Below are 15,885 nucleotides of genomic sequence, written 5' to 3' on the forward strand. Positions count from 1 at the left end.
AGTTAGTTAGTTTATATAATGGAAAAATGATGATGTCTATGTTTTCATTAGAAGCTATGTTTTAGACTGTGACAGTGTCCATCTGAAATCCCAGCAGGAGAAATGGACTCAGGTCACCTTCAGCTATAGAGCAAATTGGGGATACCTGGGATTAATACATTCTTGTATCCAAAAAAGAAAAAGATGGGACAACGAGATGGCTCAGTGGTGCTTGCCACCAGGCTTGTCAACCTGACTTTGATCCCTGAGACCCACATGGTGGAAAGAGATTGACCACCTGCAAGTTGTCTTTGTGTAAATATGCTCTGTGGCTCTTCTACACCCACACCTACATGCATGCACACAAATAAATGTAATTAAAACAATTAAATATGATGCCATGGCCTCTTTTATTTCCCTTAGGCAAGAGGAAAGGTGTATGGCAGCCTCTTTAGTTGTTTGCTAGTTTTTTTAAAAAGATTTGTTGATTCCTATTTTCTGTGTAAATCTGAATGCCTGTGTGTATGTCTGTGTGTTGTGTGTGCTGGTTCCCACAAAGGCCAGAAGAGGGTGTCAAATCCCCGTAACTGGAGTTACAGAAGGTTGTGAATTGCCTGTCTGCATGATGGAAGCTGAACTTAGGCTCTCCACAAGAGCAGCAAGTGCTCACGTTTCCCAGTTCCTAATCTACAAATTGTTTAATTCCGTGACACTGGGCAGAGCAGGCAAGCACGCCATCACTAGGTGTATTCCCAGCCTCAGATTATTTTTAAATAAGAAAAATCAAAATCCTAAAACCTGCTATTGCTTGGTTTCTTCCTTTAGGCTCGGTTTTACTCTCCAGCTACCATATTTATTGATGAGATAGATTCCATTTGTAGTCGCCGAGGGACTTCTGAAGAGCATGAAGCAAGCCGAAGGGTGAAAGCCGAGCTGCTGGTTCAAATGGATGGTACACATATGTCTGTGCATAGATTGGGAATGGAGCTGTTTGTGGTGCTAGTCCAGCACATTCAGTATATGTTAGAACTCCAGAAGGATGAGAGAGGAGGCATTCAGGGCAAGAGATCCGTAGCAGTAAATGGATAGATATTCTTGATTGTGTGACATATCAGAAGTAATGGCATCCACACACCACTCTTTGGCATATATATTGATTTCATATTTTTAGCCACAATAAGTAGACATAAAATGCAAACAAATTGGCCTTAGAGGTTGTATATGTACTTGGAATACTTCCACACATAAATTGTGAATACATTCTTATTTATTTATTTTTAAGAGTTATTTATTTATTTAATTAATTAATTAATTAATTTATTTATTATGGAATGTTATGTCTGCATTTATGCCTGCAGACTAGAAGAGGGAGCCAGATCTCATTGCATATGGTTGTGAGCCACCATGTAGTTGCTGGGAATTGAACTCTGGACCTCTGGATTAGAGCAATGCTGTTAATCGCTGAGCCATCTCTCCAGCCCCTTGAGTACATTGTTAATGAGTGTGTGTTTTCATGTGTTTGTGCATCTTGTGCATACCTGGTGTCAGAGGAGGCCAGAAGAGGGCGTCACAACCCCTGGAACTAGAGTTGTGAGCTGCCACATGGTGCTGGCAATTGAAAAGCAGTCAGGGCTCCTAACTACTAAGGTGTCTCTCCAGACCAATAGGTTTGTTTGTTTGTGACGGGGTTTCTACATAGTCTTGGGTGTCCTGAGATTCTTCAAACTCAGAGATCCACCTGCCTCTGCCTCTCAAGTGCTGAGATTTAAGGAATTGCATCATCATGTCAAGTGATTTTTTTTTCTTTTTTAAATAATTGGTAAGTAATTAGATGAGCTGATGTTTTCATTAAATCCCTCTGAGTTGTATTTTTGTGTACTGCAAAACCTCATTTTCTTGGGTCACATACTCACGTGAGTCTTGGGGATGCTGGAAGACTGCACCACCTTGCTTCACTGTGTACAGCTTCATAGTCTGTAAAGAACTGAGCTTTATTTCATGAATTTCACTCAGTAACTTTTATTCTCCCTACCCTTTTAGGTGTTGGAGGCGCCTCAGAAAATGATGACCCTTCCAAGATGGTTATGGTTCTGGCAGCTACTAATTTCCCCTGGGATATAGATGAGGCTTTAAGGCGGCGTCTTGAGAAAAGGATCTACATTCCTTTGCCGTCAGGTATCATCAGTGAGTTTGATGTTGAGAATGGATGGTAGCCTTCCTTGAGGAGGCAGATGCATGCGCTTGCCTGTGTGGCTGTTTGGCTAGATCTAGAACCTGGAAGTCTTGGTAACTTGATGAGTACACTTGCTCCAAGAATTGGAAAACAATTCCCAATACTCCGTGGGCTTGAGGTGGACATGGTGGCTTTTGCCTGTAAATCCTAGTACTTCTAACTGAGGCAGGAGGATAATGAATTCAGGGGCAACCTGAGCTACATTCTGAGGCCATCTTTAAAACTGTTATCAGAAAGTAGGTTATTGCTTGAGCAAAATTAGCAATATTCTGTTCCCATTGAAGGCTTATGTTTTAAAATGTTTCTCCTATCAGCAAAAGGCAGAGAAGAACTGTTAAGAATAAGTCTTCGAGAGCTGGAATTGGCTGATGATGTTAACCTTGCAAGCATAGCAGAAAACATGGAAGGTTACTCGGGTGCAGACATTACCAATGTATGCAGGTGTGTATTTCTCTCTCATGTTTTGTAAGCATAAACTTCAGTTGTTGGTGTTTATATTGTAGGCAAATGACCTACACTGGCCAGGAGATATAGCTCATTTGTAGAGTGTTTGCCTAGCATGTGCAAGCCCTGAGTTTGATCCCAAGTGCTACAGAGAACCCAACCCTACACACTATATTTATGGTTACAAGTTGGTTTTAAGTTAGTGTTAACAGGTCTTGCATTTGACGGTCCCCAGTCCACTTGAAAGCTGTAAGTTCAAGAAGCTTTGCTTCCCTGCAATATTAGATGGGAAATGACTGAAGTGTATTTAATGTTCTCACAGGATTGCATAGGCTGTAATACTATAGTCTTGTTTTCAGTCACTGTGCCCTAAATGTTTTGTCCAGTTGGTTCAACACGGTGTGGCCCTGCTCCAAGTCTCAAAGGCTTGCCTACCTAGCTTCCTCATTGCTAAGTGAGCACATCACTCAGAACTTGATGGTCAGAGAGTGTATATACAAATGAAGTTACTGCTAACTAACATTCCTTTCTGTCCTCATGGTAAATACCTATTCTTTCTTGAACACATAAGGAGATGAAATTGCAAGCTTCTTGATTTTTTATACTTTATCTTGGATTGTGTATATTCAGTATTTATTACTTGAATATTAGTATACTTATTTCATTTTGGAAGATTTCATTGCTAAAAAGAACTCAAAGCAAGCCATGTTTTCCAATGTAAGGTGTAGTGCAGTATTAATGTATGTATGTAGTATGTGTAAGATCTTAGAGAATTTGACATTTTTTTTTTTTAAATTCAATTAAAGTAACACTTTGGGCTTTTTTAAAACTTAAACCTAGGGACGCATCCTTGATGGCCATGAGAAGGCGTATTGAGGGTCTAACTCCAGAAGAAATCCGAAACCTTTCCAGAGAAGAAATGCATATGCCTACCACCATGGAGGATTTTGAAATGGCTTTAAAGAAAGTTTCTAAGTCGGTATCAGCTGCAGATATTGAAAGATATGAGAAATGGATAGTTGAGTTTGGGTCATGCTAGGTAACGTCTCACGTGTAAACTCTCAGAAATCTGCCTTAAGTCTTTGAAAAATAAGTAAATGTAGTATTTCATTGCACTGAATGCTATATTTTTTTAAACTTTCATAATGGTGTGATTTTTAAACTCTTTCAGGTTCTGAATAAAGGCATTGTTTTTAAGCTGCACAGTGTTTTCCTCTAGAGCTGCTTGATTTCTGCTAACTACAGCATCTCTCCCTGCTCTTTGCTGCTCTGTGGTAATAACTGAAAGCTGTAAACACTCCTACACTGCAGCCAATTACAGCGTAGCCAGGCTGGTGTATCTTCCTTCCCCTCTGGTGTCATGGTAGCTTCTCTTCCCTTTCTGTTGGAGTAAGAATAGAACTCTTGGGGCTGGAGAGATGGCTCTGGTTGAGAGTGCACACTGCTCCTGCAGAAGCCTAAGTTCAGTTCCTAGTGCCCATGTTGTCTAGTTTCAAGGGGGTACAAAGCCTCTGGGATCCTTGGACTTACATGGATGTGCACATGCCCAGAAACACACACACACACAATTAAAACAACCCAGCTAGGGTTAGGGATATAGCTCATTACTAGGGTTCTTGCTCTACATATAACCAAGCAGTGTTACCTGCCTGTAATACTGTAGGAGAATGCAAGATTGAAGTCATGTCAAAACTTTTAATGGAAAAGAATAAAAACCACATGAAGTAAATTGTGTGTGCTAGATAACATTGTTGAAATAGGCTAATCTGAGTGACCGCTAACAAGGTGAAACGTTTATAAACGGTACTATTCAACCAGAAGGCTGAGGCTACATTTTTTAAAAATATTTATTTACTTATTATGTATTCAATGTTCTGCCTGCATGTATCCCTTCAGGCCAGAAGAGGGCACCAAATCTCATTACAGATGGTTGTGAGCACATGTGGTTGCTGGGAATTGAACTCAGGACCTTTGGAAGAGCAGACAAAGCTCTTAACCACTGAGCCATCTCTCCAGCCCCCATGGCTACATTCTTAATTCCATGAAGATGACAGCTTCTTTGAAAGAGTTGAACTTCACTTTCAGTCATGTATAGCGAGTGATGCTCACTTAGGTAAACTTAACCCAAACCGCTATACTTTCATCCTATTAGACGAGGGAGGGGGCTGGAGGGAGAGCCTTGTGATTAAAATGCTTCCATACCACATGTTGCATACCACCCAAGTTTGGTTCGCAGTCCCACGTCAGGTAGCTCCCAGCCATTCTCACTCCAGCTGCAGGGGATCCAATGCCCTCTTTGGCCTCAGCAGGCATTTGTACTCATGTGCACATAGCCCCCCCCATGCACATAATTAAAAATAAAGCAATTCTTTTAAAAAAGAACGTTTATTTTAGAGTGAGAACATGTCACTACTACTTCTAAATCCTGGTACAGTCAAGGTCAGCAGTTGGCATGGACACAGACCATAGTACACTTCAGTGATTTCATACTGAGTGGTGTGTGATATAAAGGCACATTGTACTGGTAAAAAAAAAGTGTTAAATTCTTCAGCTTTTAAATTAGAATTTCATAAAGTGCTTCTTATAAAACCTTACAATAGTAATCAAATAGATAGAGTTTCTGCAGCAAAGGCACCTGGAAGCTATTGGCACTTGGTGTCTGTGTCACCTTTTCTTCATTCTGGTTATTTTGAAGTCACATCTTTTCCACTTAAATTTCCATTAATAATTCATCTTTGGAACAGCCAGCCTGTGTATGGAACGAGGTAAACTCTAACTTGGCATTGTAAAGGCCAAATTTCAGGCAGTCTTAGGAATTTGGTAATTTCTATGTATAAACTGATTAATGATTTAAGTAGAATGGTATTCAGATGGCAAGTCTGGAGTCAGCAGAGCAATTCCAAGTCCACGTTGAAGATGGTGTTTTAAATACACGTTTTATCTTGAACTTTTTCTGCCGTTTTCTCGGAGCCCTCTGGATATAAGATGATAGGTGCCACTGTTATAAGATTCATCTTATCCACCTGAAGAATGCCTCTGAAATACAAGATAAGTCGTTATCGCCTGTGTCACCCAGCCAGGAGTTTGGTATACACAGCATCACTTGAAGGGTACAGTCCACCTCCTCTCTCATGGTTTATACAGGCTGTACAAACACTTTAACCACACATGCTGAGAGACTAGAAGGGAACAAAGATCACTGCGTGGTCCTGCAGGAAGGAGAGCACAGTCTTCAGGGCAAGAGCTGTCACAGACCCGACGGCTTTCTAGTCACTGTCCACTGACACACAACCTCAGTCTCAAAATCCGTGACACACAGTAGGTTTTCATATCAAACCAAATGTCTCCCATTAAGCCAGCAGCCACGGTCATCTTAAAATTCCAAGCTGACTGGCCATGAGCTGGTCAGACTGCTGCTCTAAATTACTCCGTGGCATACAACGGCAGTTTCCAAGCTGCATGCGCCATCTTATTGTGTGACACAGCAGTCTGCTGATAAACAATGACTCTGTCTTGCTCTACAACTCAGTCACCACCAGCTGCTGAGCACGTGAAAAGGCTGATGATTGAATAAGTTACTGGCTCCTAACTTAGCGAAGGAGAAGCATAAGGGCCAGGCCAGGGAAGTTACCAAGCACACCAGATGCATGGATGATGCATTCCCCTCACCTGTGTCATGTGTAAGCCAGATGTGGTGGCACACACCTAGAATCCCCATACTCAGGAGGCACAGACTGGAAGGTCATTCATGAATTCAAAGCCAGCCTAGTCTACATATGAAGACCCATCTAAAATATCCAAACTGAACAACAAAAAGCAGGTACTCAGGACCGGAGTCACCCATCAACTAAGCAGTCACCAGGCCATCAGGAGGAACGGGTAATTAATGTTCCTAAACGTGTTCCTGCCCGACAAGACTGACTGGAACTGCCTGCCATTCACAGGACCATTGTGCCTGGAGCCAGCCCTGTGCTTTGCAAGCCCAGCCAGTGTCTGAACAGCTAATAGACTGCTAATATCTAATAGTGGGCAGTGACTGCATCTCTACAGGCTGTCTGTCTTTGCCCTCAGAATTCTGTGGCCACTTTAAACCCTTTCTTGGGCATTCAGCAGCATAACTTCCTGACTGTAATGTGAGCACCGAGAGGAGTAATGAAGAGTGGAGTGAAATGAAAGAACCTGTTTGCCGATGGCCACAAGTAGCCAGTGAAATCGGACACTCAGGCTTGCTGGCACACATCTGTAATGCCAGCACTTGGGAGGTGGAAGGAGGAGGATCAGGAGTCCAAAGCCATCCTCAGCTACATGGCCATACAAGCGGCAAAAGACATTTCTCTGTATAACCTTGGCTGTCCTGGAACTCACTTTGTAGACTAGGCTGGCTTCAAACTTAAAGAGATCTGCCTGTCTTCCTCCTGAGTGCTGGTGTGTGCTACTACTCCCTGACTATAACTTACTTTTTTTTTAAATTTAGATAACTTTTTTAAAAATTTATTTTACATACTAATCATTCTTCTCTCCCTCCTGTCCTCCCATCCACCTCCCTCTCCATCTACTCCTCCATCTCCATTCAGAAAGGGACAGGCCTATAATGGGCTTGCACAAAGCATGGCGCATCAAGTTGAGGCAGGACCAAGCTCTTCCTCTTATGTTAAGATGGGGCCAGGCAATTCAGCATGGGGACCAGGCTACCAAAAGCCCGCTAAGCTCCAGGGAGAGGACCTGCTCTCACTGTTAGAAGTCTTACTAAGAGACCAAGTTACACCAACACCACACACTTGCAGAGGGCCTAGGTCGGTCCCATGCAAGCTCACTGACTGTTGGTCCAGCATCCATGAGCTCCAGCTAGCTCAACTATGCTGTCTCTGTGGGTTCCCCCATCACGACCCCCCTGGATAGTAGAATCCATCCTCCCTTTCTTCAGAAGGCTCTTAGAGCGCAGCACAGGGCCTGCCCGTGTCCTTCAGTTACTGGATAGAGTGTCTCGGATGGCAATTAGGGCAGTCATCAATCTGATCGCAGCAGACAGCCATATAACTTACTTTCTAATAGTAAAGATTAATAATGTCTCAAACACATGAAGTACTTACTTGTTCTCACAAACTGGAAAAAGAACCTTTAACACAGCTATGACCCCTGCTGCTCCTAAAACTCCAACCAGCATGACGTTGAGAAACATGAAGAACACCGGGAACACACTGCCCCAGAACCGACAGAGTGCTTTCCTGAGCTTTTCCATCCACTGGCACATTACCTGGGAAAAGAGTTTTGATCAGAAAGGCCAGTACCATAAAGTAAAATTGAAAATTTCTATTTTCTTTTCAGATGGGGATCTCTCTATGTAGCCTGGCTGGCCTGGACCTCACTATGTAGACCAGGCTGGCCTCAAACTCATAGAGTTCTACCTGCCTTATCTCCCAAATGCTGGGATTAAAGGTGTGTGCCACCATGCCTGGCAAAATTTCTTAGTGTTTTGGGTTTGAGTGACAGAAACAACCTGTGTCTTGATTATAATAGTGTTATGTGTGTGTCAAAGCTAACTCAAAAAAATAAAATAAGAAAGAAACCTGTTTTGGGATAAATAATGCAAAAATGAGTGCTTTTCCTTAGTTCCACAGTGATGGGATGGGGTGACTGAGGGACACACATAAATAACATGACAAAAAAAATTATTTTAAAATGTACCCAAAGAAAATCTTCTACAATCTTAAAAATTATGTTCCCAAGACAAATGTGCAAAATTGTTTATCCTGCTGTCTAGCTACAAATCAAGGGAGTCTGAATGCTGGCACTAGTGAGAACTATCCCCTGTTGCGGGAAGAAGACAAGGAGAGGAAGAAACAAACATCACAGCTTTTAGAATGGGGAAGGTCCACGGCACTAGAGATGTTTCAGGAACCAAATATGGCACTGATCACCTGGGCTGTGAAGACAGTCTGCTCTGAGGCTGACCTGCTGGGAGGTAGGGGATAGAGGTGCCACAGTGCACACTACCCACCTAGTCAAGACTCCCGCAACCTAAATCAGCAATCTGACCTTCAGTGAGAATTACCTGCACAGACCTTTGAGAGCAGAACGGTATCTGCAGATGGTGTATACAAGGTGAGGGCTGAGTGGAGACTCGGGAACGAGCTGTGGAACTGAAGATTCCCAACCTCATGAAACCCAAGCCTTGATAGTCATGATCTGACTCTGTCATTAAATGAGCTTTATAGAAGAATGGAACACTCTGAATACCACATTAAGATAATGGCCGGCAAGGTAGCTCATGAGGAACTTGTGGCCAAGCCTCATGACCTGAGTGTCCCTGGGGCCAGCTCCTGAAAGCTGTCCTCCGGCAGGCACCCCACAATAAATGAGTGAGTCAGGTGCGGTAACTTACACCTCTAGTTCCAGCTCTGAGATGGGGACAGGAAGATCCTTGTGAGTCTGAGCTCAGCCTAGGCTATAAACTAAACAAGCAAAACAAACGAAACAAAACTATAATGTACCCATCATTAATAATGATCCAATGTTTTAATCTTTATGGTTTCATCTTCATTTTAAGGACACATTTATCTTCCTTACTATAAACATAACTGCTTATAGCAAAACAACATCAAGATAACATCAATGTTAGATTTACCTTGTATGAAGATGGAGGCTCCGCTCTGAGAGGCGTCTCGGGCAATTTGCCAGGTAATGCATTTCCCTCTACGGTGGTCTCCACATTACCGACGAGGTAATGGCTGGTGGTCTGCAATGAACTAATGCTTTCTACTGAAGAGGGAGAACAAAGTCATCAAAATGCTAGCAGCGTGCTGGTGTCTTCTCCAAGCCTGAACAGAGCACACCAGTGACATTTGTGACTACTGTCCTAACATATACCATTAAAGAACAAGAATTTTATTTTCTTATTTAACACCAGAAGAAGAAAGGTATGCAGACCACTGTCAGGGGCTACAAAACTTATGGTCTTGTCACACAGAAAGCCGCATTTTCAGTTCTGCTGGGCATGGAGCTCACCCCTTGTAATCCAAGCACTTGTGAAGCAGGAGCAGCACAAATTCAAGGTTACCCTGGTCTACCTATCACATTACAGAACAGGCTGGGCTATGGTAAGCCCCTGTCGAAAGAAAAGGAAATCAGACAGGAGGGATGGATGGATGGAGGGAGGCAAGGAAGGAAGGAAAAAGAAAGAAAGGAAAGAAAGAAAGAGAAAAGGGAATATAATCAAATGTAAAAGTTCTACCAGGTAGCCGGGCGATGGTGGCATACGCCTTTAATCCCAGCACTCGGGAGGCAGAGGCAGGCGGATCTCTGTGAGTTCGAGACCAGCCTGGTCTACAAGAGCTAGTTCCAGGACAGGCACCAAAAACTACAGAGAAACCCTGTCTCGAAAATAAAAAAAAAAGTTCTACCAGGTGTAGTGGTCTACAGAGTGAGTTCCAGGATAGCCAGAGCTATAGAGAAACCCTATCTTCAAAAAACAAAACAACAAAATAAAAATGTAAAAGTTCTGCTTTGGTCCCACTCTTAGAGTACCTTTTAAAGAAGCCCATTTCTGAATATATTAAATAAGTAAAGATATATAGCAGCATTTGTATGTAATAACGAAAATGTTTAGGAGCATATAGAGACCAGAGGGCTGGCCCTGGTTAGAAGTCCAGCTGCTCTTCCAGAAGACCCGAGTTCAGTTCCCACTATCCACCTTGTGACTCCAGCGCCAGGGATCTGACTCTTTTTTGGCACACACACGCATGCACGCACACATGACACACACACACACACACATAAATAAAAATCTTTTAAGTACATAAGGCAAGCTTGGGTGTGGTGCATGGCTTTAATACCAGCACTCGGGAAGCAGAAACAGAGGCAGGTGAATCTCTGAGTTTGAGTTCCAAGACAGCAAGGGTTACAAGGAAAAACCCTGTCTTGGAAAAAACAAAACAAAAAAACCATATGAGGCAAAATAATTTCATTAATATTTTAAATAATGGTCTTTTAAATTACCTTCTTTGGAAAAGTTGGGAAGGGTAAGTAAAATGTCACTGTCTTGGGAAAGAGAATAAAGCATGCTTTCTTCCAAAGGAAGGGAAAAGTTTGAATGTCTGAGTATTCTCTGGTTCTTAACTAAAATGTCAATTTCAGTAACATCCTTTTGTTGAGCCTATGAAAGAAAAAATACATACCTTTTACTTTAAATAATGCCCTAGAGTTTAAAAGTGAACTTTCCTCCTTGATCTATGCCCCCACGCCCACTGTGAGGCTTTTACACCTGCAAGGCCACTTCATTCACACCACTGAGGAAACAGCAGCAGAACTATGAACCAATCAAGTCCCTTCTCTTTCTGTTTGCTAATGCTCATCACATTTTAAATGATATAAAGGTATATGAATGTGAGATCTCTTTAAAAATGTAAAAATAACAAAAATCCTAAATATGGTTAAAACCAGACAATTCTAAAGTACTGTGGTAGCTTAAATGAGAATGGCCCCCACAGGCTCGTTTGTCTTCATGATTGGTCCCCAGTTAGTGGAACTGTTTGGGAAGGATTAGGAACTGTGGCCTTGTTGGAAGAGGTGTGCCCTGGGGGTGAGCTCTGAGGCCCAGTCTCTCTCAGTCTGTCTCTCCTCTCTGCCCTCTCTTCCCTCTTTCCCTTTTCTCCTCCTCCTCCTCATTCTCCTTTTCCTTCTCTTCTTCTGCTCCCCTTCCCCCTCTTTCTCTGCCTGACGATCAAGATACAGCTCAGCTCTCAACTACTTCTTTAACACCATGTCTGTCTGCCTATTGCCACACTCCCCATCATGATGATCATGGACTAGCTAACTAACCCTCTGAAACTGTAAGCAAGCTCCAATTAAATGTTTTCTTCTTGGTCATGGTAACAGTATCTTCACAGCAATAGAAAAGTAACTAAGAGAGGAATCATCTTCACTGAGTCAGAAACAAAACACCACCTGCACACACAGCACGATTCACCCCCAGTTAACAAGCACAGTGTCTCACTTGTCTTCCATCAATCTCTACCACCTCTTCTTGAATAACAATTAGCTGTGAACTGGAGCCAGATGTCATGGGCCACTCATGAACTAAGATCCTTACAGTGACAATTCCAAAATATTCTTTCTCCTCCAAATTTTCCAGATTTTCACTCTTCACTATTAAGAGGAAAAAAAAAACAGATTTTAGAAAAAAAAAAAACTGCCATTGAAGCTCTTACTGTAGTTGGTGATTTCTATGACATTTACTTGGAACAAGACAGCAACAAACACATTTTATTGGTTTCCTTCATTCTTGACCTTAACAGTCTCAGGTTTATGAAAGCAGAGATGAGCTGGCAAGTCCTTCCAGCTGTGCTTTCTGATCTGCAGAATGTGCCAGGCGTGCTACAGGGGCAGGCAGCACCTCTGCTTTGGTTTCGTATTGGCTGCCAGCGGAGAGTGACACAGCCACAAGACAGTTGGTCCCACGGGCACAAAATATGCAGTTATGTATTCACCTGCAAGATCCAGCCTGGGAGAAGAGCCAACGTGCAAGCTGTGTGGCTTTACTTTTGACATTCCTTTTTTTCTTTTTCCTTTTTTTTTTTTTGAATGTTCTCTATCCTTTGCACCCAGTAGGTGACTTCACAGCTGGAGAGGATGGGAGTAGGGATAGGATGATCCCTCCGTCATGCCGATGGAGAAGATGTGACCATATCTCATTGCATACAAGTATGAATAGATTAACAATAACAAAAGCCCCGACAGTGACCTCTCCCTGCAGTAGCCAGCTTTCAAGGAGTGCCCTCAATGATGCCTGCTGCCAGGCACGGACACCCTTGCTTAACCCCTACCTCTGTACCAGCTGGACCCAGTCACTGCTCCTCACAAGCCACAGAACACCAGTGACATTTCCCATATTCTTTATTTTATTCAAATTAAATGGTATATCCCAACATAATATTGTCTGACTCCTTAAACAACAAATCCTTAAAGTTTAAAAAGACAAATGGGGACTAAAGGGATAGCTTAGCAGTTAAGAGCACTTGCTGCTCTTGCTGAGGATCTGGGATCAGTTCTCAGAGCCCACAAGGCAGCTCACAACTGCCTACTACTTCAGTTCCAGGAGCTCCAACATTTTCTTCGGGCTTCCTTGGGCACCAGGCACACAAGTGGTACACAGATGTACATGCAGATAAGACATCATACACATAAAAATAAATGAATCATAAAAAGAAAAACATTCTGTTGACAGATGATGAAAAGAAATAAAGTAGGAGCCGTACACACACATTCATTCATGCGTGCACACAAAATAAAAATGCCTTAGTTACTATTGCAGAAGTAATCTATCACATTAAAGTGGAACTTTATCACATCCAGCACTAAGTTAGTATTATTAAATCAGAGCAACGTTGCCAACAATTAGTAGTACTCACCTATCAAAGTCTGACAGTGCATCCGGGTTACACCACTACTTACAGGCAAATCATTTACATACACCTGTCCATTCTCATAGGTTATGTTAAGAACAACCTTAAAATCAAACAGCATATACATTAATCCAATGGTTTATAAATGCCAATAATCTCTTCATGTCAAACTACATTATCTAACTATGTATATGGTAGGTATTACAGATGAGATGTTTTGGAGGCTGAGTATCTTGGTGTGGTGATGTTCCGGTGGGGACCTCTAAGGTACAACCCTTGGTGGCAGATGTGGAATCCCTGGGGCAGTATCTTCACAGGACCTGTGGGACCCCAGGCCCTCTCCTATTTGGTGTGTGGCAATGTAAACTTTTATTCTCAAATGAGCTCCTGTCTCTGTGGTACCTTCTGCCATGAGAGCAGAGACAAACCAATGCCAGCAATATGCCCTTGAACCTCTGTGACTAAGTTAAACAAGAAAAGCCTTTTGGGTTTTGTTTAGGGCTTTTGTCTTGTTTGGCTTGCTTTTTAAAATTTATTTATTTTTGTTTTATTTGTATGGATGTTTTGCCTGCATGTATGTTGGTGCACCATGTGTGTGCAGTGCCTAAGAAGCAAAGAGGGTACTGGGACCCCTGGATCTACAGTTACATGTTGAAGGTTTGGCTGACCCAAGGCTTTCCCTGAGACCCTGATATATGGAGAAGGAACAATGCTCCTTCTCTAAATTGCGAGTATGCTTGGCAGAGCCAGTAATGGCCCAGGGTCAGGTCCTTGGAAGAGATGTGGCTTCCAATCCTGAGAACCCCACCCTTCCTACCCTAAGGGGCTGCAGTTATCAGTCCCAGGCCCACCTTCCGACACCCGTGAAATATCCTGTGTTCCCTTGTACGGCATTGCTTGGTTAGCTTCCTGCTAACTTCTTCCCAAGGATTTCTACTGACACTGTCCCGTTTCTCTCCTAAAAACCACATATATGATACTGTACTTCTTAATAAGCTTGCCTAGCATAAGACATAGTTTATGCAAGACCTCCTGACCCCAACTTTTCTCTTCTTTATCTTCTCTCCTCCTTAGGACCCTGTTGTCAGCTGCCATGTGGGTGTGCTGGGAATCAAACATGGATCCTCCGCAAGAGCAGCCAGTGCTCTTAATAAACAAGCCATCTTTCCAGCCCTTGGGTTTTGGTTTAAGACAGTCTCACTATTTAAGAAGGCCGCGCTGACTTATAACTTGAGGCAAGTCTGCTTCAGCCTCCAGAGTACTGGGGTTACAGGCATGAGCTGCTGTTCCCAGCCTCATTAGAGAAGCAGGTAACCAGGTCAGTTACAGTCTGGTTATTTAACTAGTTATGTCTAGTTATAGACATAGCTATTCCTTTAGAAAGTAGCTTGCCTCAGCCATTTCACTGTGATAACAGAAAATGTTCTAATACAATCACTAAACGTTACACTAAAAATATAGTCAAAAGGAGACAAACCTGTTCTTTAGATACCTCCCCATTGTCTCTCAGGGTAGTTACATTAATTCTGATGCCATCCTGCAAAACAAATGTATAGATTGTGTAGATACACATTTATAAGTTGAAAACAACCCAGTTCTTTAAAACTTTTATTTGTCATTATGGTGTGTGTACACACGAGTGCAGGCATACATGCCATGGGGCACGTGTGGAGGTCAGAGGACAATTTCTGGGAGCCGTTCTCTCCTTCCACATTTTGGTTCTGGGATCAAACTCAAGTGGGCCAGGCTTTGCAGCAAATGCTTTTACTTGCTGAACCATTTATTTAGAGAATAACCAGTCCTTTTTTCATTGTTTTTGTTACTATTACTTTAAAATTTATTTTTATTACTTTAAATTAGGGATGTGTGTGTGCATGTGCACATGCGAGTGCAGGTGCTCTCAGTTGTCTGAGGCATGGGATCCCAGAGAGCTCGAGTTTAAGTAGAGAATGTTCCTCGTGCCCACTACCCCACAGAGGAAATCCCTGTTCTGGTCTCTACTCATTTCCCACTTTTCTTTGCATATTTACTAGCAGTGCTTTAGTAAACAATGCTCTGCTTAGCTTTATGTTTCTGAGCCTTATAGAAGCAGAGCCGTTTACCTGGAGCTAACTTCCTTCATTGAAGTCACTCACAAGTGCAGCAACAGTCACTTCCTTCCATGGATACGTGAGGATCCTCAGTTCACTTTTCCACTGCCCATGGATACCCAGTGGTTTTTATCGAATCCACTCTGACCCTGCTTGGGCACAGATCTTGGGTGTCTGCAGCAGGCACTCCTGCTGTTGCTCAAGGGCTGATCAACAGCCATCTCCCCAGATACTTATATTTACTGATGGCGTTTCTGTAGACAAGCACTACCGGCCACAGGGACCTGTTACTGTTAATCGAAAGCTTTTCTATTAGGACTGGGGATGTGGCCAATTGGTCTGGTATGTCTGGGAGTGGGGACTGCGTTATGACAAGGCTTGGCAGTGAGTACCCTTTCCTGCTGAGCCATCTCACCACAGCACACTGCCCCCCAGCCCTTTCTTTGTGAGACAGGGCATGTAAGGGCATCTCCAGAGATTTAAGATTCATCCTGAATGTGTTGGGAGGACCAAATCACAAACTACTTAGGATTGAATATAAAGAGAAAAGGGAGAAACCCAGCTGAGTACCAGCTACCCTTTCTGCTTCCTGATGTAGATTTGCTCTACCAGGTGTTTCACGTTCCTCTTGCTGGGCCTTCACCCCTGCTTCCTGACTACAAGTGCGCTCTACCAGGAGCTTCACCCCTGCTTCCTGACTACAGGTGCTCTCTACCAGGTGCTTCACGCTCCTCTTGCT

At 42.9% G+C, this 15,885-nt stretch overlaps 2 protein-coding genes across 3 annotated transcripts in view; one reads left to right on the forward strand and one right to left on the reverse strand.

Moving 5' to 3' along the window:
* Katna1 (katanin catalytic subunit A1) overlaps positions 1–3,850 on the forward strand; it is a 27,708-nt gene extending 23,858 nt beyond the window's left edge. Inside the window, exons 8-11 of the mRNA XM_005370637.2 lie at positions 805–931; positions 2,020–2,154; positions 2,527–2,653; positions 3,497–3,850. Coding sequence (XP_005370694.1) covers positions 805–931; positions 2,020–2,154; positions 2,527–2,653; positions 3,497–3,695 — 588 coding nt within the window. The 3' untranslated portion in view covers positions 3,696–3,850. The remainder of the gene's footprint in view (positions 1–804; positions 932–2,019; positions 2,155–2,526; positions 2,654–3,496) is intronic.
* Positions 3,851–5,023: 1,173 nt separating this feature from the next.
* The window catches only part of Ginm1 (glycoprotein integral membrane 1), a 13,301-nt gene continuing 2,439 nt past the window's right edge, over positions 5,024–15,885 (reverse strand). Inside the window, exons 2-8 of one of the 2 annotated variants that reach the window (XM_005370639.3) lie at positions 14,534–14,593; positions 13,063–13,159; positions 11,649–11,800; positions 10,652–10,808; positions 9,282–9,412; positions 7,747–7,910; positions 5,024–5,692 (exon numbers count right to left, since the gene is read on the reverse strand). In XM_005370639.3, the coding sequence (XP_005370696.1) occupies positions 5,581–5,692; positions 7,747–7,910; positions 9,282–9,412; positions 10,652–10,808; positions 11,649–11,800; positions 13,063–13,159; positions 14,534–14,593 (873 nt within the window). In that variant the 3' untranslated portion in view covers positions 5,024–5,580. Of the gene's footprint in view, positions 5,693–7,746; positions 7,911–9,281; positions 9,416–10,651; positions 10,809–11,648; positions 11,801–13,062; positions 13,160–14,533; positions 14,594–15,885 lie in introns of both variants that reach the window. The other variant, XM_005370638.3, reaches the window with a different exon arrangement.

This window comes from Microtus ochrogaster, unplaced genomic scaffold, assembly GCF_000317375.1.
Source record: "Microtus ochrogaster isolate Prairie Vole_2 unplaced genomic scaffold, MicOch1.0 UNK82, whole genome shotgun sequence".
NCBI classification, from domain to species: Eukaryota; Metazoa; Chordata; class Mammalia; order Rodentia; family Cricetidae; genus Microtus; species Microtus ochrogaster.